We start from the raw sequence: 23,574 nt of genomic DNA on the forward strand, positions 1-23,574 counted from the left end.
CTATACATTTCCTGCCAAAAAGTCAGACCAAATTGGTATTACAGGGAGAATTAAAAAGAAAGTGTGTTCAACTGCATGGTTCACTTTTAGAATGTCTGTTCAACTCCCCCACCCCCCTTTTGCCTTCAGAACCGCCTCAATTCGTCGGGACATGGACTCTACAAGGTGTCGAAAGCGTTCCACAGGGATGCTGGCCCATGTTGACTCCAATGCTTCCCACAGTTGGGTCAAGCTGGCGGGATGTCCTTTGGGTGGTGGACACACAGGAAACTGTTGAACGTGAAAAACCCAGCAGTGTTGCAGTTGTTGACACAAACATGTGCGCCTGGCACCTACTACCATACCTCATTCAAAGGCACTACATATTTTGTCTTGCCCATTCACCCTCTGAATGGCACAGATATACAATTAATGTCTCAATTGTTTCAAGACTTAAAAATCCTTCTTTAACCTGTCTCCTGCCCTTCATCTACATGGATTGAAGTGGATTTAACAAGTGACATCAATAAGGGATCATAGCTTTTACATGGGTTCACCTGGTCAGTCTGTCATGGAAAGGATTCACCTGGTCAGTCTATGTAATGTTTTCAACATTCAGTGAACATGCTAACTCTATACCTATCGTCTTTACCATGTAAGTTTTTTTACAGAGTTCACAAGCCTGTCGCATTAAATTACTTTTGCATGCTCGTATGACACAGAAGTCAAGATCTCTTGCCGTGGCTTGTTCTGTGTCTATTTTCCAGCAGCGCCGCAAATACATCTCCATATTGTTGCTATTAAACATTTTCATAGCTACATTCAACAATTCTGTAGGACTTGGGGAAGCAGAGAATGTCCACCTCCAGGTCACGCTGACCTTCGAGGGGAATCCTGGTACTGCAGATTTTTTATTTATTTATTTTATTTCACCTTTATTTAACCAGGTAGGCAAGTTGAGAACAAGTTCTCATTTACAATTGCGATCTGGCCAAGATAAAGCAAAGCAGTTCGACACATACAACGACACAGAGTTACACATGGAGTAAAACAAACATACAGTCAATAATACAGTATAAACAAGTCTATATACAATGTGAGCAAATGAGGTGAGATAAGGGAGGTAAAGGCAAAAAAAGGCCATGGTGGCAAAGTAAATACAATATAGCAAGTAAAACACTGGAATGGTAGATTTGCAGTGGAAGAATGTGCAAAGTAGAAATAAAAATAATGGGGTGCAAAGGAGCAAAATAAATCAATTAAATACAGTAGGGAAAGAGGTAGTTGTTTGGGCCAAATTATAGGTGGGCTATGTACAGGTGCAGTAATCTGTGAGCTGCTCTGACAGTTGGTGCTTAAAGCTAGTGAAGGAGATAAGTGTTTCCAGTTTCAGAGATTTTTGTAGTTCCTTCCAGTCATTGGCAGCAGAGAACTGGAAGGAGAGGCGGCCAAAGAAATAATTGGTTTTGGGGGTGACTAGAGAGATATACCTGCTGGAGCGTGTGCTACAGGTGGGAGATGCTATGGTGACCAACGAGCTGAGATAAGGGGGGACTTTACCTAGCAGGGTCTTGTAGATGACATGGAGCCAGTGGGTTTGGCGACGAGTATGAAGCGAGGGCCAGCCAACGAGAGCGTACAGGTCGCAATGGTGAGTAGAATATGGGGCTTTGGTGACAAAACGGATTGCACTGTGATAGACTGCATCCAATTTGTTGAGTAGGGTATTGGAGGCTATTTTGTAAATGACATCGCCGAAGTCGAGGATTGGTAGGATGGTCAGTTTTACAAGGGTATGTTTGAGATGAGGCCACCATTCACTTTACCCTGTAATCATATGGATATTTTAGGTTTTGCAGTGATTATTATACTTTAACCTGATGACCTGATGCATTTGGCACACGTGGCTGGCCATGGGCTGATTTTAAATGTGTAAAGGCGCGCTCTATGAGCCAATATGTGTTCCATATACAGGGATGCGCATTGTGGCCAATGTAATAGGCAGAGTAGAATGCCAGCAACACTCCTTGTTATTCAGAGCCCCATGAAATGACACCATGTACATTCTACAGATCCTACTGAGTATTCCCTACAATACTTTTACTGCTGCACCTCGAATAGTTTTTGCTCTATAATCCAATATGTATTTAATATACGGTTACTTGCAGTGGGGGCATTTATTTGACCTTGGAACATGTTTTTTTTTAAATGTCACTTAAACATGAACAAATATGAATCATTGAAAATATTATTTCATATATCATGAATAATAAATACAGGTTATTGTCACTTTTGTACGATTACATGGGGAACTTTTATTTAGAAAATGTCCGAAATTCTGTGACCCGGAAATAGTTTTTTTTAGTGTAGCTGACGAGACGCTGCTGAAGAAGAAAGCCGCTGGTTGTGTTGGCAAAAAATAGGGTAAAATCGGATGGAGGTATGCAGAAGAAATAAGGGAAAATGTCCGTATATGGAGCCGTTTTCCATTTGACGCAGGATACAGCAAACTGACTTGACCCCATCGGACATAGCTACAGCAAAGTACGTTAGTTCACTCTAAAGGTGATTTTCATAATCATTGTGTTCATTGCTAATCAACAAAAAATGGGTTCTGCTTGACCATATCCGATTCCTGGTATTTATTAATTAGTATTCATCGGGATATTATGAGTTTTTGTCGATTACGGCATTTGTGTTAGTTTTTTACGGGAGAGCGACTTACTTTTAATGAAGGAAAACTCCCTAAATAATGTTCAACCCTGAAGCAATGGAGGAGGAGAAAGGGATACATATGAGAGGGAGATTTTCGGTGGCTCCTGAGCCCCTTGTCTGTATTCCCAACGAAGAAAACATTTTAGATGTTGTCCATTTCTAAATAATTTAGACGTCTTGCCATCTAAGTTGACAATTGTATTATTACCCTCGCCTCGGACCAGCTGCATATCTTGCACCCATTTTTTTATTCCCAAGGTTTAAATGGCCAACCCTTTAGGTCGGTGTATCCAACACAGTTAATGTAGCGATTCACCTAGTGAACAAGAAAATGTAGCACGCTTTCTTGCTCATTATAGTGCTGCCAAAGAGATACTACTTTACAACAAAAAATGATATTGCGGTAAAACGTTACATTGTAACGCTTGATAACCCAGCCATATTAACTTAGCTTTTGCTGCTAGCTGTAACTAGCCTGCCAACTAGCTGTGCTTACGTTTATGAGTAGTCTGCAATCGAAATTGTTGTGGTTAAATGTATTCTGCATATATTGTTTTTTTTGTGCAAATTCTGTAGCGTTTTTGGGGCCACAACGCTGTCATTTGATACAACTGAAAAGGGGCGCTCCTCCCTACATTAGCCAGATCACGTGATACATAGCATAACGCACATGCGCCCCTATTGCTTTTTCTCTGAGATGTCAAAGCAAGCAAAGCAGAAACTGGCTACTCTTTGACTGATGTAGCTGGCAAGGTAACTGCTGTTTGACTTAACAGAAAAAAAGTATTTATTCCCAGTGCTGAGCTAGTAGTTTAACTGACGTGTAACGTTAGTGTTTCATCCCTTCTCAACTGAAGTTCTGTCTGAAGTGAATGAACTAACGCTACCACAGCCAGTTCAGCTCTAGCCTCTAGCTATCAGTCAGGTGGCAGTGTCTAACAGCTGTTGTGTGTATGGAAATGTTTTGTACCCTGATATTCTGTTTTTTGATAGTGCGTTGTGAGTTTTTATTAGTCAGTATAGCAATGTAAAGTTATTGATCTGCCAGGTTCCTTAGTTAATTCCCTTCATTTCACACTGACACGGTATAAACAGCTCTACAGGCTTCACTGTCATGGTGAACTGTCAGTACATAACACTATGCTCATCATTTATTAGCAGGAACAGATGGTGACAGATGTCCAATCAAAGCCAGATAGCCAGGAAAGATGAATTTTGCAGTATAATATAGCAATCAATGAATGGATACAAAGTTACATCTTGAGTTGATGGGTAGGCTTCAGTTTGGGACCTAGGAAGAATGGTCATTTCAATTATTGAACAATTGATTCTATTCTTGGATAATATAATGTATAAATGTACATCAAGGTAAATCTTTGACATGCCTCATCTGAGAAGAATCAGATGGTGACAGGGGTCTCAGCAGGGTCAAGCAACCAGAGAAGACCAGTGTGTGATGGTGCTGAGATTACACTTTATTCTCTCTGCGCAGCAAACACTGGACAAGCCAGGAGCTTCAAAGATTGAAACTATTTTAAGGCAGTCTGACAAACCTTGATCGAGGCTTTTCCCGATGACACAAAACATGTAAAACAAAAATATGAGGAAGACCTGGTAGACACTTGATGATCCCGAATGGATACTTATATGTTTGAATGCCCAGTCATGTTCATATAATCTCAGATATAAATGACTGCAGTTTAAGACTATCCATATAATGTACTATATGTCAGTGAAACTGAATATCATGCACTCTGAAATGTAATTCCTCAGCTGGAGGTGTAAAACACAGAAGGGGTCATATTTGCATATGTTATACTCTTATGAAGGCTAGGTGAATTCTGGCAAAGAGTATTTTCTTTTGTCTCAGCAGGTCTTCAGATTCTCCCTTCTCTCGGTTTTGGTTTGCTTGGAAATGTTGAAACTGGAGACTGTTATCAGAAGAAACTATGTAACCAAGCATTTATAGCGGCTAAGAAATGCATTGCCATTAATTGGAGGGTTGATTATCCCCCCACACTGTCACACTGGATGGCAGAAATGTCCAGTTATGTACAGTATTACTAGATTTGATTTATTACAAGATTAAGGGAATATTGTGCTACTTTTATAAGGTCTGGATACCTTCTATGGAATATTGTACGACAAAAGGACTCTGTATTGAAAACATGCCCATGTCAGGAGAGATACCTAGTCAGGCAATATCTAGCTGCTGATTATCCTTTTTAAACTCTGTTCCTTCTTCCAGATCAGTTTCCTGTGTGTGGACTCTCTGAGTGGCTGTTCTCTCGCTCAAAGAACAGCTGTCACCCAGTCCCTTCTGAGAGTGAGTGAGCATGAAGAGAGCTCAACAATTTCACATGAATCAAGCGCTCACTTACTCCAGTTGAAGCCGGAACAGAGACACGTCAGCACAAACTCACAGATCTGCTGTCAAAATCTCTCACACACACACTAGGCAAAGCTACATCCTCACATTTCAGACACTGCACCTCTTCATTCCCACCATCAATACGTTCACTCCTCTGCTTCAGTGAACATGTACGGCAGCTCCCGTTCCGTGGGCAGAGCGGATGCCAACCACAGCGGAGGGAGAGATGGGGGGAGCAGCCAGGGTTCGGGTCGCTCCCCTCATCTCCCCCGTTCCCCACGGATGGGCCACCGTCGCACCAACAGCACGGGGGGCAGTGGAGGGGGTCCAGGCGGAGCGGGGGGTAAGACCCTCTCCATGGAGAACATCCAGTCCCTCAATGCCGCCTATGCCACCTCAGGACCCATGTACCTGAGCGACAACGAGGTTGCCATGTCCGACCACGTTAACAAGAGTGGTCGAGAGATGACCACAATGGGTCGACAGAGGGTGACCTACGGGTCAAGAGCAAGCGCAGGAGGGGGTGGAGGGGTGGCAGCTAGCACTCCCAACATCGCCACATCTGCCCAGGCCAACGCTGTGCTCCCTGGGGGAATGATGGCAGGTGACGCCCTGGCTTTTGGGGATCACCACATGGCCTCCACGGTCCCTCACTCCCTGAGACAGGCCCGGGACAACACCATACTGGACCTGCAGGCCCAACTCAAAGAGGTCAGTAGCCACAGTTGGTAATGTTAGTCTGTCTGTATAATGACAATGGACAAGGAAAGCTCAATGCTGTGATGTCATAAGGAAAGTTAGTAATAAATCGTTTGACATGTACCCTACTTTGAGCAGAAGATCTAGTTTGACTTTGATGTTGAGTGTTCTGCTTTTTGTGTGAAAACATTTTGTATTTGCAGTGTGTGTATGTTTTACTGACTGAGTCTGCTGGTCCCTCAGGTTCTGCGTGAGAACGAGTTGCTGCGTCGTGAGGTGGAGGTTAAGGAGAGCAAGCTGAGTTCCTCCATGAACTCCATCAAGACTTTCTGGAGCCCTGAGCTGAAGAAGGAGAGAGCCCTAAGGAAGGACGAGGTGTCCAAGATCACTGTCTGGAAGGAACAGTACCGCGTGGTGCAGGATGAGACCCAGGTGTGTGTGTGTGACATTTTTCATCCATGTAATTGTGAAAGAAAGGATTGGGGTTTAGATAATCTGATCCTAGATTTGGGTTGACGGCAATTTACTACCTCAAGCACAGGATAGGTTATAGCCTATAGTCTAGGTGTTTTGGTAGTTTTCTGTTTGACCAGTATTGCCAGCATTATCCACTGGATTTGCTGCAGGCGGAAAATCCTAGGAAATGCTCTTTAATTGACACAAGCTGTCTCCAATCAATCATTCAATGTCAGGAGGGTTTTGTGGGGGGATGGTCTAAACCAGGGCAGGCGTAGCTTACGAATCTTAATTGCACAAAGACTAATATTTGGCAGGAAATACTATTTGTAGATCAGTGGTTCTACACCTCAATTTGCTCAAGCTGATCCTCTCCAACAGACTCAATCCCTGATCATAGGAGGTTTTAAAAATGTGGCAATTAGGACAGTTAGTGGAGAGACTATGAATCCAACCAGAAAATATAAGCAATTCTAAATCAGAATATCACTTGAAAAAAGAGCATGCATATACGCCGCTGGGACGTTCTTTGCAGACAATATATTCTGCAAAACCTGTAATTTAGCATTAGATTATAAATGGAAAGAAAAGTAGCCATCTGAAAGTATATATAAACTCAGCAACAAAAGAAATGTCCCTTTTTCAGGACCCTGTCTTTAAAAGATAATTCGTAAAAATCAAAATAACTTCACAGATCTTCATTGTAAAGGGTTTAAGCACTGTTTCCCATGCTTGTTCAATGAACCATCAACAATTAATATATATATATATATATTATATACCTGTTGAACGGTCATTAACACACAAACAGCTTACAGACAGACGGTAGGCAATTAAGGTCACAGTTATGAAAACTTAGGACACTAAAGTTTTCTGATGCAAATCTGGTGCAGTCCATGAGGAGGAGATGCACTGCAGTACTTAATGCAGCTGGTGGCCACACCAGATACGGACCGGTTTGATTTTGACGCCCCCTTTGTTCAGGGACACATTATTAAATTTCTGTTCATCACATGTCTGTGGAACTTGTTCAGTTTATGTCTCAGTTGTTGAATCTTGTTATGTTCATACAGATATTTACACATGCTAAGTTTGTTGAAAATAAACACATTTGACAGTGAGATGACGTTTCTATTTTTGCTGAGTTTATATACACTGCTCAAAAAAATAAAGGGAACACTTAAACAACACCAATGTAACTCCAAGTCAATCACACTTCTGTGAAATCAAACAGTCCACTTAGGAAGCAACACTGATTGACAATAAATTTCACATGCTGTTGTGCAAATGGAATAGACAACAGGTGGAAATTATAGGCAATTAGCAAGACACCCCCAATAAAGGAGGGGTTCTGCAGGTGGTGACCACAGACCACTTCTCAGTTCCTATGCTTCCTGGCTGATGTTTTGGTCACTTTTGAATATTGGCGGTGCTTTCACTCTAGTGGTAGCATGAGACGGAGTCTACAACCCACACAAGTGGCTCAGGTAGTGCAGCTCATCCAGGATGGCACATCAATGCGAGCTGTGGCAAGAAGGTTTGCTGTGTCTGTCAGCGTAGTGTCCAGAGCATGGAGGCACTACCAGGATACAGGCCAGTACATCAGGAGACGTGGAGGAGGCCGTAGGAGGGCAACAACCCAGCAGCAGGACCACTACCTCCACCTTTGTGCAAGGAGGAGCACTGCCAGAGCCCTGCAAAATGACCAGCAGGCCACAAATGTGCATGTGTCTGCTCAAATGGTCAGAAACAGACTCCATGAGGGTGGTATGAGGGCCCGACGTCCACAGGTGGGGGTTGTGCTTACAGCCCAACACCGTGCAGGACGTTTGGCATTTGCCAGAGAACACCAAGATTGGCAAATTCGCCACTGGCGCCCTGTGCTCTTCACAGATGAAAGCAGGTTCACACTGAGCACATGTGACAGTCTGGAGATGCCGTGGAGAACGTTCTGCTGCCTGCAACATCCTCCAGCATGACCGGTTTGGCAGTGGATCAGTCGTGGGGTGGCATTTCTTTGGGGGGCCGCACAGCGCTCCATGTGCTCGCCAGAGGTAGCCTGACTGCCATTAGGTACCGAGATGAGATCCTCAGACCCCTTGTGAGACCATATGCTGGTGCGGTTGGCCCTGGGTTCCTCCTAATGCAAGACAATGCTAGACCTCATGTGGCTGGAGTGTGTCAGCAGTTCCTGCTAGAGGAAGGCATTGATGATATGGACTGACCCGCCCGTTCCCCAGACCTGAATCCAATTGAGCACATCTGGGACATCTGTCTCGCTCCATCCACCAACGCCACGTTGCACCACAGACTGTCCTGGAGTTGGAGGATGCTTTAGTCCAGGTCTGGGAGGAGATCCCTCAGGAGACCATTCGCCACCTCATCAGGAGCATGCCCAGGCGTTGTAGGGAGGTCATACAGGCACGTGGAGGCCACACACACTACTGAGCCTCATTTTGACTTGTTTTAAGGACATTACATCAAAGTTGGATCAGCCTGTAGGGTGGTTTTCCACTTTAATTTTGAGTGTGACTCCAAATCCAGACCTCCATGGGTTGATAAATTTGATTTCCATTGATAATTGTTGTGTGATTTTGTGGTCAGCACATTCAACTATGTAAAGAAAAAAGTATTTAATAAGAATATTTCATTCCTTCAGCTCTAGGATGTGTTATTTTAGTGTTCCCTTTATTTTTTTTGAGCAGTGTATATATCTAGTACCAGTCTAAAGTTTGGACACCTACTTATTGAAGGTTTTTTACTTTTTTTTTTTACTATTTTCTACATTGTGGAATAATAGTGAATACATCCAAACTATGAAATAACACACATGGAATCATTTAGTAACCAAAAAAGTGTTCAACAAATCAAAATACTTTTTAGATTCTTCAAAGTAGCCACCCTTTGCTTTGATGACAGCTTTGCACACTTTTGGGGAATGCATTTTAATTAACCTTGTTAATTGCTTTGTTAAAAGTTAATTTGTGGAATTTCTTTCCTCGATGTGTTTGAGCCAATCAGTTGTGTTGTGACAAGGTAGGGATGGTTATACAGAATATAGCCCTATTTAGTAAAATACCAAGTCCATATTATAGCAAGAACAGCTCAAATAAGCAAAGAGAAACAACTGTCCATCATTACTTTACAGACATGAAGGTCATTAAATCCGGAAAGCTTTATGAACTTTAAAAGTTTCGTCAATTGCAGTCACATTCATCAAGCGCTATTATGAAACTGGCTCTTGTGAGGACCACCACAGGACAGGCTTCACAGAGTTCAAGTGACAGACACATCTTAACATCAACTGTTCAGAGGAGACTGTGTGAATCAGGCCTTCGTGGTCGAATAGATGCAAAGAAACCACAACTAAAGGACACCAATAAGAAGAGATTTGCTTGGGCAAAGAAACACGAGCAATGGACATTAGACTGGTGGAAATCTGTCCTTTTGGTCTGATGATTCCAAATTTGAGAGTTAAGGTCCCAATGGCCGTGTCTTTGTGAGACGCGGAGTAGGTGAACGGATGATCTCTGCATGTGTGGTTCCCACCCTGATACATAGAAAAGGAGGGTTGATGGTGTGGGGGTGCTTTGCTAGTGACATTGTCAGGGATTTATTTAGAATTCAAGGCACACTTAACCAGCATGGCTACCACAGCATTCTGCAGCGATACGCAATCCCATCTGGTTTGGGCTTAGTGCGACTATCATTTGTTTTTCAACAGGACAATGACCTAAAACACACCTCCAGGCTCTAAGGGCTATTTGATCAAGAAGGAGAGTGATGGAGTGCTGCATCAGATGATCTGGCCTCCACAATCACCTGACCTCAACCCAAATGAGATGGTTTGGGATGAGCAGGACCGCAGAGTGAAGGAAAAGCAGCCAACAAGTGCTCAGCATATGTGGGAACTCCTTCAAGACTGTTTGAAAAGCATTCCTCATGAAGGTGGTTGAGAGAATGCCAAGCATGTGCAAAGCTGTCATCAAAGCAAAGGGTGCAAAAAAATAAATGTCCTCTCACTGTTAACTGTGTTTATTTTCAGCAAACCTAACATGTAAATATTTGTATTAACTTAAAATTAAACGACAACAGAAATATAATATGTCCCTGGACAAAAGGGGGGGGGGGGTCAAAATCAAAAGTAACAGTCAGTATCTGGTGTGGCCACCAGCTGCATTATGTACTGCAGTGAATCTCCTCCTCATGGAGTGTACCAGATTTGCTAGTTCTTGCTGTGAGATGTTACCCCACTCTTACCCCAAGGCGCCTGCAAGTTTCCAGACATTTCTGGGGGGAATGGCCCTCACCCTCCGATCCAACAGGTTCCAGATGTGCTCAATGGGATTGAGATCCGGGCTCTTCACTGGCCATGGCAGAACACTGACATTCCTGTCTTGCAGGAAATCATGCACAGAATGAGCAGTATGGCTGGTGGCATTGTCATGCTGGAGGGCATTTCAGGATGAGGCTGCAGGAAGGGTACCACATGAGCGAGGAGGATGGCTTCCCTGTAATGCACAGCGTTGAGGTTGCCTGCAATAATGACAAGCTCAGTCCGATGATGCGGTGACACACCGCCCCCGACCATGACGAACCCTCCACCTCCAAATCGATCCCACTCCAGAGTACAGGCCTCGGTGTAACGCTCATTCCTTCAACGATGAACTCGAATCCGACCATCACCCCTGGTGAGACAAAACCGCGACTTGTCAATGAAGAGCACTTTTTGCCAGTCCTGTCTGGTCCAGCGACGGTGGGTTTGTGCCCATAGGCGACGTTGTTGCCGGTGATGTCTGATGAGGACCTGTCTTACAACAGGCCTACAAGCCCTCAGTCCAGCCTCTTTCAGCCTATTGCGGACAGTCTGAACACTGATGGAGGGATTGTGCGTTCCTGTTGTAACTAATCCATTGTGGAGGCCTAGACTAAAAGCCAATTTATGCTCGATCCGAATATGTGGTCAGATTGTTTGTTAGTGTTTATTAATTCCCCATTGCATACATACATACATACAGTGCATTCGGAAAGTATGCAGACCCCTTGACTTTGTCCGGGCTCTGGCTGGCCCACTCAAGGACATTCAGAGACTTGTCCCGAAGCTGCTCCTCTGTTGTCTTGGCTGTGTGCTTAGGGTCATGGTCCTGTTGGGAAAGTGAACCTTCGCCCCAGTCTGAGGTCCTGAGCGTTCTGGAGAAGGTTTACATCAAGGATCTCCCTGTACGTTGCTCCGTTCATCTTTGCCTCGACCCTGACTAGTGTCCCAGTTCCTGCCGCTGAAAAACATCACCACAGCATGATGCTGCCACCACCATGCTTCACCGGGAGATGCCAGGTTTCCTCCAGATGTGATGCTTGGCATTCAGGCCAAAGAGTTCAATCTTTAATCAGACTAGAGAATCTTGTTTCTCATGGTCTGAGAGCCTTCAGGTGCCTTTTGGCAAACTCTGAGTGGGCTGTCCTGTGCCTTTTACTGAGGAGTGGCTTATGTCTGTCCCCTCAATCATAAAGGCCTGATTTGGTGGAGGGCTGCAGAGACGGTTGTCCTTCAGGAAGGTTCTCCCATCTCCACAGAAGAGCTCTGGAGCGACCATCGGGTTCTTGGTCACCTCCCTGACCAAGGCTAATCTCCGCCGATTGCTCAGTTTGTCCGGGCGGCCAGCTCTATGAAAAGTATTGGTGGTTCCAAACTTCCAGTCTTCCATTTAAGAATGATGGGGGCCACTAGATTCTTGAGGACCTTCAATGCTGCAGACATTTTTTGGTACCCTTCCCCAGATCTGTGCTTCGACACAATCCTGTCTCTGTTCTAAGTACCATTCCTTTCAAATCAAATTATATTTGTCACATACACATGGTTAGCAGATGTTAATGCGAGTGTAGCGAAATTATTGTGCTTCTAGTTCCGACAGTGCAGTAATATCTAACAAGTAATCTAACAATTCCCCAACAACTACCTAATACACATCTAATGGGGTTAATGAGAATATGTATGTGTAAGTACATGGATGAGCGATGGCGAAGGTGCAATAGATGGTGTAAAATACAGTATATACAGTTGAAGTTGGAAGTTTACATACTGTACACCTTAGCCAAATAGATTTAAACCCTGTTTTTCACAATTTCTGACATTTAATCCAAGTAAAAATTCCCTGCTTTAGGTCAGTTAGGATCACCACTTTATTTTAAGAATGTGAAATGTTAGAATAATAGTAGAGTGATTTTATTTATTTCGTCACATTCCCAGTGGGTCAGAAGTTTACCTACACTCAATTAGTATTTGGTAGCATTGCCCTTAAATTGTTTAACTTCGGTCAAACGTTTCAAAACGTTTCTCGTCACTGGTACATCCTGTTTGAATTTCTGCCTACAAGATGGAAGGAGCACAATGGCATCGTGGTCGGATTTGCCGAAGGGAGAACAAGGGAGGGCTTTGTATGCATCGCGGAAGTTAGAGTAGCAGTGGTCGTATTGCGCATGCGCATAGCGCAATCAATGGGCTGTAATAATTTAGGAAGACTTGTTCTCAAATTTGCTTTGTTAAAATCCCCAGCTACAATAAATGCAGCCTCAGGATGTAAGATTTCCAGTTTGCGTATAGTCCATTGAAGTTCATTGATGACCGTCTTGGTGTCTGCTTGAGGGGGAATGTACACAGCTGTGACTATAACTGACGAGAATTCTCTTGGTAGGTTAAATGGAATTCTAGGACTTGAGTTCCTGTATGTTGTTATGATTACTATTACATGAGTCGTTAAACATAAAGCATACACCCCCGCCCTTCCTTTTCCCAGTGAGGTGTTTATTTCTGTCGGCGCGATGGATGGAGAAGCCCGGTGGCTGAAGAGATTCCGACAACATAACCCGAGAGAGCCATGTTTCTGTAAAAAAGAGAATGTTACAATCTCTGATGTCTCTCTGGAAGGCAACTCTTGCTCAAAATTCGTCTACTTTGTTGTCAATAGGCTGGACACTAGTAGTATACTTGGGAGTAGTGTGCGATGTGGACGTCTACGGAGCCTGGCCAGGTGGCTGCTCCATCTGCCCCTACTGCAGTGTTTTGGATCGCCTACTGGAATTATCTTCATTGTCCTAGGTGGTGGTCCGAACTGAGGATCCGCTTCGGGAAAGTTGTAATGTTTGTTATTTGACGTTGCTCTTATATCCAACAGTTATTCCCGGCTGTATGTAATAAGACTTAAGATTTCCTCGGGTAAGAAATAATACTTAAAAAAAAAAAAAATAGTGCATAGTTTCCTTAGAACTCGAAGCGAGGCGACCATCTCTGTCGGCGCCATGCAACAACCTCATGGCTTGGTTTTTGCTCTGACATGCACTGTCAACTGTGGGAGCTTATATAGACAGGAGTGTGCCTTTCCAAATAATTTCCAATCAATTGAATTTGCCACAGGTGGATTCCAATCAAGTTGTAGAGACATCTCAAGGATGATCAATGCATACAGGATGCAGCTGAGCTTAATTTTGAGTCTCATTGCAAAGGGTGTGAATATCTTAATTTTTATTTTTATTTTTTATATTTAGAAACATTTCTTAACCTTTTTTTGCTTTATCATTATGGGGTATTGTGTGTAGATTGCTGAGGGAAATTATATATTTAATTCATTTTAAAATAAGACTGTAACCTAACAACGTGGAAAAAGTCAAGGGGTCTCAATACTTTCCGAAGGCACTGTAGGCATATAAATGTGTCCATTTTGGGATCTGATAGTATTTCTGATTGGCTTAACACACCACCTGTTGAGTGTCTCAACGTAATGTTTGCTTCACCTCAAACAGCAACCATACAGAGTCTGTTTTTGCATCCATTGAGAATTACAATAGTTGCTCAATGTATTTGAAAAATATTTTCTGCTCTCTCCCTTTCGATAACCACTCAGCATGAAAGGGAAAAATGTCACGCTCTTATCCAGTGCAAATGTTGTAATCAGTTAGGCCTATTTTATATCTTATCAGTGCTTGTCTTGGACTGAAATAAGTTTCTGTACTCATTTTGCGTGCTGTTACTGTCTATATTTAGGTGCAGGAGTTCCACAATATTTTTGAGTTAATGTTCTATAAGAGCAACAGGAGCTCAAGCAGTAGAACATTTGAGTTGCCTGTACTCATCTCCGGTAAGCTCCTGCCAAAGTCAAAAACGGTTTATTTTCCATTGTGCAAATAGCCTACAGCCATGTCTGTTCCAAGCTCACTCTAGCAGGGAACTCTAGAGGGCCCAGAATATTTCATGCAAAGTTGCAAGTTCGTTAGCGCAAGCTTCGGGCCAGACCCAAGTTAATAGTTGATGCAATGTTTCAAGTTTGGCTACACATGGCCTGTCTGCAACAATGTGATTTATAGGATATTTATTTTTATCTGATTATTTTCTACCTGCAGGCTGCAATGATTTTATTTGTTAACTTTATTTAGGCTATTTTTACATAGATAGCTATAGAAGTTACTTTTTAGCTTTGTAACATTTTAATTTGGATAGAATTTTGATTAACCACATGATAATTATTTAGAGATCGAAAGACGTTATTATAAATTAACTGAAACTTTCAAAAAATGTGCATATGAAAACCATGACTTGCACGCAAATAGGTCAAAATAGTAAGATAAATTGCCATTCATCATGAGAAAGGTTGCCTACTCCTCATGTAGCCTATCACCGGAAACTTCAGTAGAGTAATGGCAGAATCTGAAAGCCTGCTGGAGTGGGAGGAGAATAGTTGGATTATGTTTTTTCTTCTAGTTGTCTAGATCTCTGGCTCCCTCTTGACGCATTTGTATTATTATCAAACCTTAAGCTTAAACATCAGACAAGCTCAATGAATATAGGAGATTTTATTAAAACACATAGGGTCTGTCTATATATGGAAAAATGCATGTTTAAAAATGTCGACCAATCAATCAAATGTATTTATTAAGCCCTTTTTACATCAGCCAATGTCATACAGTGCTATAATCGATTTGTCGAAAGAACAGATGACTTTCAGACAAATCATCCCAGAGCTGAATGTAGTTTCGTAAACTGTAGTTTCCTACCCCTAGTTTAGTCTAATGACCAGCTCAGCACTCCATCACTGTGTGTGTATAAATATGTGACTGTTGGGAGGGAGATTTTCTGCACTTGAACCTTCGGACTTCTAACATAGGTGTGTGCGCGTGCGTGCAGATGTGCATTATGCTCATTTTGGCCTTAGCTCTTGCAATGCTTTTCCAGGCATCACAATCCTGGTTTAACAGGAGATTAAGTGTACAAGAAACAGGGACCAGTTCTGTTTCAGGACTAGTGTATCATCTACAAGTGAAACCATCTGGTATGAACCAGATGTCTGGAAAACCTGGAGGATTTTTCACCTCGTGTTGTACTTCACTAATCAAATCAATGTATTTCCCCTCTGAACGCTGGCACCCTGACAGAAGGCATGTCTTTAATGACTAGTGGAGTGGATGGTCTGATCTGGATAATTTGGTGTTTCTGTTCCAGCCCATTATGGCCTGCTGAGACACACACACTTATCTAATGCCCCACTACTGTTCCGTCTAACCATCCACGTCCAGTCCCTCACACTGCCAAGCACTCTCCCGTTTGTGTGTGTGTGTGTGAGAGAGCGAGAGAGAGAGAGAGAGAGCAAGTGTTAAGAGGGGAGGAGAGCAGGAGAAAGAGAGAGACCACTGTAGAGGAACAAAGAGAGAGAAAGACCTGCTGTGTGTGGATGTATGTTCGTGTATGCAGTGTGTGTGTGTGTGCATTGGCTGCAGCTCTCTTGTAATCCCTAGTATAAGATAGAAGACATTGATCCCCCTCATCCGCAGTGATAAGTGACTGCTATTAGTCTTTGAATGCGTGGCAGACGCTGTAAAATGGCTGTCATATTCCATCTCCTGCTGTAGCACCACTGATACTCAACTAATTTACATTGCCCGTTACTCACTGAACACTTCTCGCCTCTCCATTCAAATACACTATTTGTCATGTCAGAATGTTCAATATAAGATATGTTTAATTGGCAACAATTAAAGTGGATCTATAACAGATATGTGATAAGAGATGGAGGGAGATGAGTGAGGTTAGTGTTTGTTGTACGTTTGACCCATAGCAATGTGTGTTGTGCTGTAGATTTGACCCTCTGTAGCAGAGCCTTGCTTACTGTGTGTGTTCTGTTTAGATCAGCTTGCTGCATCTCATCTCATAAAGGTCAAGTGCAGTCAAAAACATGATTTTGCTGTGGTTTAAAAACATTTCTACACTGAGGTTAGAATAATATTGTGAAAATGATAATGCCCTTTTAGTGTAAGAGCTGTTTGAATAGACCTGACATTTCAGCTTGTTTTGGTGGGGTTGAGTTTTGGCCTGGTGATATCACCAGGTGGCAAATTAGTTTAATAGACCAGTAAGAAACGGTTTCAAAACTCTCTGCCAATAACAGCTAGTTTTCTGCCTTCCCCTCCCCACTTAGACCACTCACAGACAGTCCTAGCAAAATTATTGCTTGAGAAATTGCTCTTGGCTAAGGAGCAATGTTTTTGTTTCTTTTTGACAATTTTTTTCAACAAAAACAATCCTTTACAGTCCTATCAATTGGCCTTTATAGATAGAGCTAAATTGAAATGTTTCTTCCAGAATAAATATGAAATGCATATGCATAAACATAGTAGCAATTGAAAGGGAACAATTGAGAGATTATGGGAAAAGTATTAGACTAAAGTTGAGGACACAACAGTTCACCTGACCCAAGACTGAATCTTAAACATTACAATGTTCATTTTTATGTGCATTTTACATTTACTGTACTTTTTGCAGAATTTGTTGATAACAAAATGTAAAAATACTCTGGAATACTTTTTTTCCCCACTGTACATTCAGTAACATGTTAAGACTATTCCTGGGGAATGTGGAGTAGGTGCAAGATTACACAAAAAAATGACAAGGGTTTCAGTGAGCGGACTAATTGGTGTCTCTCTCTAAGTGGCCACACACCTCTCCAAAGTGTGTGCAGTTCCTAAGTCATTTCAATGCACTTTTAGTACTCAACTAAAAGGTGTTTATTTTTTTTTCTCTCTCCTAGCTCTGCCGTTGTGGAACTAGAGCAAGAACACTTGTAGTTGTTTTGTTTGGAACACAACCCTGCATCCTCACCATCACACAATTACTGTTGTTTATGAAATCGCTATCTGGGTCAGGTGGCCATCATTTTAAGCTTGTTCTATTTCCAACATGACTAGCTAATTTATAAAATACCATCTTCCAGTGTTAGACTTTTACAAGGCAATTCAGAGAAACGGATCGTAATTTTGGTGCGCAAAGAAAGGAGTCAGTAAGGAGTCATGGATTATCTTTTTAAATCCCCAAAACACACCACTACAACTGTACTGGATCATTCAAGTGCGTGTTTCGCTGCAAATTCTCTTCACAATAGACCGTCTCATTCTGTTCTGAACAACCCAGGGTATGACACCACGTCATCTTGTAACTACATCAGACATGGTGATCATTGACACTGTATATGACGTTAGTTTTATGATATGGAAATGTGGCTTTCTTGTATGATATCAAAGCGGCATTTATTTATACTCAATGTTTAATCTCTCAATAGAGAGACATCTTTTTCAAAAGTTGGCCAGTTAGTGGAAGGGATAGGGGCAAGTTGTTGTCACGTGCAGTTCTCAAGTTCAGAACGGCTGTCAGTCATACAGCGCTGTGAAGCGCAGTCTGAGCTCTGTCATTTATAGCATGTTACTGTACAGCCACTGCGTTACCAGTGCCCAAATCTGCTATTTTCAACCCATATACAGATATGAGTGTGAAGGGCTACTTGTTATCCAGAAATGAGATTTTGAGATCAAAATGGCTGAACTGTACCTTTTTAAACACCTCTCTGTTGTCTCTTAGAGCGAGATCTCAGTGAGTCAGACTTAGTCACTGGGTATGGGAGGAGGAGAGAGAATGAGGGAAGGTGGGAGGGTGAATGAGTGAAAGAGACATAGTGAGTGGCATAGGAGGAGAGCGTTGGATACAGGCACTGACTTGTTTTTGTGCTGTTGTCTGAAACATCTCCCAGCTGATCCAAATGAGAGAATAGAACACAGCATTGTATTTCTGTCACATAGCTGGTCTGTCAAAAAACTGTGGCAGTACAGGCTCCAAAGAATGAATGCTGGCTGATTTTGTACTGTTGCTCACTCTGTATACCACTGGATGGGAATGCCCTGATTTGAGTAGATGGTGTCCTACTAGTTGCTGTATCCTCCTAACCTTCGCTCCACTTCTCCTTCTCTCTCCCCTTCCCCCTCTTATTTGATAAATAAACAAATGAATCCCTACTCCATCTTATTTTATGCAGCACCCTGAAATGAAAGGTGAAACATAAATAGATAACCTCTGTCTCTCTCTCTGTTGCCCCCCCCCCCTCCCCCAGCACCTCCATATGACGGTCCAGGCCTTGCAGGATGAACTGAGGATACAGAGAGACCTGAACCAGCTGCTTCAGCAGGACCCTGCCAGCCAAGGTCGTGACCTGGCCCTGACCTCTGAACCCACGGAGGAGAACTACCGTCGGCTGCACGGGGACCACGAGCGTCAGGCCAAGGAGCTGTTCCTGCTCAGAAAGACCCTGGAGGAGATGGAGCTGAGGATAGACACCCAGAAACAGACCCTGGGCGCCAGGGATGAGTCCATCAAGAAACTACTGGAGATGCTGCAAAGCAAAGGTGGGATACCATGCCCCAAACACTGTGGCTGTATTAGTAATGTTTTTCTATTAACACATCTTTTAAATGGCCATATTATTGTATTATATTCCAGGGCCGTCGGCTAAGTCGTCAGAGGAAGACCAGGAGAGAACCAGGAGACTGGCTGATGCTGAGATGCACAGACACCATCTAGAGTCCCTACTGGACCAGAGAGACAGGGAGACGACTGCTCTACGAGAGGTGAGGGACTCAGCGAGAGGAGAGGGAGGGAGGTAACAAATTGAGCTTAAGTTGGGTCACAACACAAACTATTAGGGATTGATTGGTGTGTAGTAGACAACGTGTGGAGCGTAACGACCTTGTTCTCTTTAGGAGCTGCACCGTCGATACGAGGGAACCCCAGAGTCCACAAAAACCAAGGCTCTACAGACTGTCATCGACATGAAGGTACCCATCTGTATGTGTGTGTGTCTGTAAGTGCATGTGTGAGTGAGTGTATTATAGGGCTGACCCCATTTAGTCGTCTGGTCGATTGTTTGGTCGATAGACTGCTGGTCGACCAAGATTTCTTCAGTCGAACAGTAGCCCCCCCACACCCAAAAGAAATCATGGTGTACAAGAAAGCTGTATGATTTGCGCCTAAGTGGACTAATCCACTGTGGAGGTTGTGGGGATGGCACAGTCATCACTCTTAAGACATGTGCTACTGAAATTGCATATGCTTAGGCCTATATTACATAACAACAATGGTGCAACACAAATAAAAAATATGATTATTGTATAACAAATGCGCTTTCTCCCGTGTTGGATAGCAGTCGCTGTCCACAGTACTGAAACACGCTGTTGAATTGGCACCATTTCCTAAACCATGTTGCTATGTGCATAATGGCAAAGTTAACCAGCATATTGGTGTTGAGAACAATGCGACAGCCCTTGCTGCGACAGCCCTCGCTGCGACAGCCCTCAACCAGTAAACATTCCCCCGTTTAGAGTTTATTTCTCATGTCCTCTGCATCCATTTTGCTGTTACGGTGTTAAAAGTTTGTTATAACTAACTAACTATTGATGTGATTATGATATGCTATAGGACAGACCCTATTGGTCACTTGCATGCGATGCATACCTGTCTCATGTAAAGAGAGCAACGTTTGAGGGAATGGGGAACATATTTCCTAAACAAATGAGGGATTTCAGTAAGAACATTTTCAGTCAGAAATGGCTGTAATTATGTTGCAACAAGGACAACGCGATAAACACAGATGTTCTGTGGTGGTTTCTGCAGCAGGGGAGGCGAGAGAGACAACTGGTACTAGTCACACAGTCACTCTCTGTCATTTTAACACAACGCAGCAAGTCTGAATCCCTCTAGTCATTTGTGTGTCTTAATTATTTCATAAAACAGTGTTCAAGTATCAGATACCCATTTTAAAATTTAGACCAACCGATTGGTCGAAAGAACAATTGGTCGACCAAGATTTGTATTTTTTTTTGTCGGGGACAGCCCTAGTGCATTAACCCCTTATCTGTCTGGTGTGTGTCAGGATGCTAAGATCAACTCTCTGGAGCGAGGTCTGAGGGACATGGAGGAGGAGGTGATTATGTTGAAGTCCAATGGGCTGCTGAGCTGTGAGGAGAGACAAGAGGAGATGAAACAGATGGAAGTCTACCGCAGCCACACCAAGTTTATGAAGAACAAGGTGTGAGGTCACTTCCCCTCGGTTTCCATTGATCAGAATTCTATTTCTATCAGTTTATATTGGTCAGGCTTCAAGTCCCCTTGGTTCTGAGAGGTCAGAGGTCGGTACAATTCCTTCCAATCAGCTCAATATCAATCTGTTCTGTAGTTGTACATGTTCTCTTCATATCCCAACCCTCCTTCCTCTGCTCATCACCCTCTACCTCTCCTCTACATCCCTCTTTTGCTCTTGTTGTCCTCTTCCTCCACCTCTCCCTTCTTTCTCCTCTTTTCCTCCCTCTCTCTCACTGTCTTTCACTGTCTCAGATGGACCAGGTGAAGCAGGACTTGTCCAGGAAGGACACAGAGTTGCTGGGTTTGCAGACCAAGCTGGACACTTTGACCAACCAGTTCTCTGATAGCAAGCAGCACATCGAGGTCCTCAAGGAGTCGCTGACTGCTAAAGAACAACGAGCTGCCATCCTACAGACAGAGGTACACACACATTTCAGAACAAGCAATATAAGTATATAGACACTCACTGGCCAGTTTAAGTAAACCACCCCATTCACGAAAATGGATTGCCCCTACAGACAGTGAGTCATGTGGCCATGTCTTGCTATATAAAGCAGGCAGATGGGCATTGAGGCATTGTTACTGTGTGATTGAAGAGTGACCTAAAGCGACTGAGTGTGGTATGATCCTCGGTGCCAGGCATGCCGGATCCAGTATCTTAGAAACCGCCACCCTCAACAGCTTGTTGATGAGAGGTCGAAGGAGAATGGTAAGAATCGTGCAAGTTAGCAGACAAATAACGCCGCAGTACAACAGTGATGTGCAGAATGGCATCTCGGAACCCACAACTCGTCAGTCTGTCACGGATGGGCTATTACAGCAGACGACCACACCGGTTTCCACTCCTATCAGTGAAAAACAAGAAGAAGCGGCTCCAGTGGGCACGCAATCACCAACACTGGACAATTGAGGAGCGGAAAAACATTGCCTGGAACATGACAGTGAGTTCAGTTTACTTGAGTGGCCTGCAGACCTCAACTGAATAGAGCATCTTTGGGCTGAGATGAAATAGGCTGTTCTCAGCATGAATGTACCACTGTCCAATCTGTAAGATGGAGGAATGCCATTGCGTCAGCATGGACTAACATCCTTGTGGAACGTTACAACACCTTGTAGAATGCCCCAAAGAATGCAGGCTGTTCTGGAGGCAATACCCGATAATTGATGGGTATACCTAATAAACTGTTCGGTGAGTGTACAGCCCACACACACAGACCCAGTATGCTGAGTAGTTCTCCTCTGCCCTCTGCTGGCCAGGTGGATGCTTTGCGTCTGCGTCTGGAGGAGAAGGAGACCACACTGAACAAGAAGAGTAAACAGATCCAGGAGATGTCTGAGGAGAAGGGCACGCTCAATGGAGAGATCCACGACCTCAAGGACATGCTGGAGGTCAAGGAGCGCAAGGTCAACGTCCTGCAGAAGAAGGTGGGCCTCGACTAAATAGCACGCTGTATAATACAATGTGATACATTACCTCGTACTACGTCCTATTTAGTAGACTTGTTTTCTATGTCTTTTGTCAAGCTCGTCTAATTTTGTGTGTGTGTCCAGATTGAGAACCTGCAGGAGCAGCTGAGAGACAAGGAGAAGCAAATGAGCAGCCTGAAGGAGAGGGTCAAATCTCTACAGGCAGACACCTCTAACACAGACACTGCTCTCACCACCCTGGAGGAGTCCCTTGCTGAAAAGGTACACCCACATGCAGACACACACACTGACTCCAACAGAGAGACACAAGCAATGTGTGTTATTTAAAGTCATGCCGTGTCTGTCCTGGATGTTTGTAGTCCTCTCATATGGGCTCTGAATTGACGTGACGATGATGTTGTTCTGTGCCTCCCCTCCTATTCTCTCCCCTGTAGGAGCGTATCATCGAGCGTCTGAAGGAGCAGAGAGACAGAGACGACAGGGAGAAGACTGAGGAGATCGACAGCAACAAGAAAGAGCTGAAGGATCTGAAGGAGAAAGTCAGTCTGCTGCAGGGAGATCTGTCTGACAGAGAGGTGAACACACACACACACACACACACACACACTGTTGACACATTTTATTAACCCTACCCTCTCTCCAGACTAACCTGTTGGACCTGAAGGAGCATGCGTCATCCCTGGCTTCCTCGGGGCTGAAAAAAGACTCCAAGCTGAAGACTATGGAGATCTCTCTGGAGCAGAGGAAGGAGGCGTGTCTCAAACTGGAGAACCAGCTCAAGAGGGTGAGGTATTTGCCTTAGACACTGATCTAAGACCACTTTTGCTGTGTGTGCGTGTGTGTATGACTGTGTGTGTCTGTTTCCAGGCCCAGAATGCGACGTTGGAGGCCAAAGCGAACACAGAGCTGTCGGAGCGCATCACCTCCCTGGAGAGGGAAGTTAGCCGACACCGAGAGGATTCTGGGAAGGCTCAGGCGGAGGTGGACCGACTGCTGGAGATCCTGAGAGAGATGGAGAATGAGAAGAATGACAAGGACCGAAAGATCAATGAGCTGGAGAGGTGTGTGTGGTGTTTATCTTTCTCTGACCCTGACTGTTTGTTTGTGTCTGTGTGTCTGACTCATAGTCTCTGTAAACAGCAGTCTATCTATAGAAATGTGTATGCGCTCCTACATGGTCTAATGTAGTTGTTTTCTTCTGAAATACCACACGGTCCTACTCTTCTCCTTCCTTATCTTCTTGCTCTCTGAATCTGTGTTTCTCTCTCCTGCCTTGTCTTTTCGCTGGAACTCTGTCTCCTCTCCAGTCAGTCCTCCAGGTTAGTAACATGTTTTCTACATGGCATCTATGTACTGGCTTGACTTCCTCCATCCCATTCTCCCACCCCCCCTCTCATTTTCTCCTCAATTGCTTTTGCTCTCCCTCCCCCTCCCCTCCTGCTCTCATTTTCACCAGTTTCTTCACCCCGCTGCACTTTCT

The 23,574-nt window shown here is 43.7% G+C and overlaps 1 protein-coding gene across 3 annotated transcripts in view; it reads left to right on the forward strand.

Moving 5' to 3' along the window:
* Positions 1-2,335: 2,335 nt before the first annotated feature.
* LOC110496871 (ELKS/Rab6-interacting/CAST family member 1) overlaps positions 2,336-23,574 on the forward strand; it is a 32,894-nt gene continuing 11,655 nt past the window's right edge. For 2 of the 3 annotated variants that reach the window (XR_016488492.1, XM_021572904.3), the window contains exons 1-13: positions 2,342-2,523; positions 4,943-5,776; positions 6,008-6,196; positions 18,643-18,934; positions 19,029-19,156; positions 19,289-19,363; positions 20,458-20,613; positions 20,919-21,086; positions 21,924-22,091; positions 22,218-22,355; positions 22,529-22,669; positions 22,738-22,878; positions 22,962-23,155. Coding sequence is in view for 2 of the 3 variants with exons in the window: in XM_021572904.3 (XP_021428579.1) it covers positions 5,234-5,776; positions 6,008-6,196; positions 18,643-18,934; positions 19,029-19,156; positions 19,289-19,363; positions 20,458-20,613; positions 20,919-21,086; positions 21,924-22,091; positions 22,218-22,355; positions 22,529-22,669; positions 22,738-22,878; positions 22,962-23,155 (2,333 nt within the window). In the remaining variant the exon portion in view is untranslated. Of the gene's footprint in view, positions 2,545-4,942; positions 5,777-6,007; positions 6,197-18,642; positions 18,935-19,028; positions 19,157-19,288; positions 19,364-20,457; positions 20,614-20,918; positions 21,087-21,923; positions 22,092-22,217; positions 22,356-22,528; positions 22,670-22,737; positions 22,879-22,961; positions 23,156-23,574 lie in introns of all 3 variants that reach the window. The other variant, XM_090208576.1, reaches the window with a different exon arrangement.

The sequence above is a fragment of the Oncorhynchus mykiss genome, chromosome 2 (genome assembly GCF_057628025.1).
Source record: "Oncorhynchus mykiss isolate SJ-2025 chromosome 2, ASM5762802v1, whole genome shotgun sequence".
NCBI lineage: Eukaryota > Metazoa > Chordata > Actinopteri > Salmoniformes > Salmonidae > Oncorhynchus > Oncorhynchus mykiss.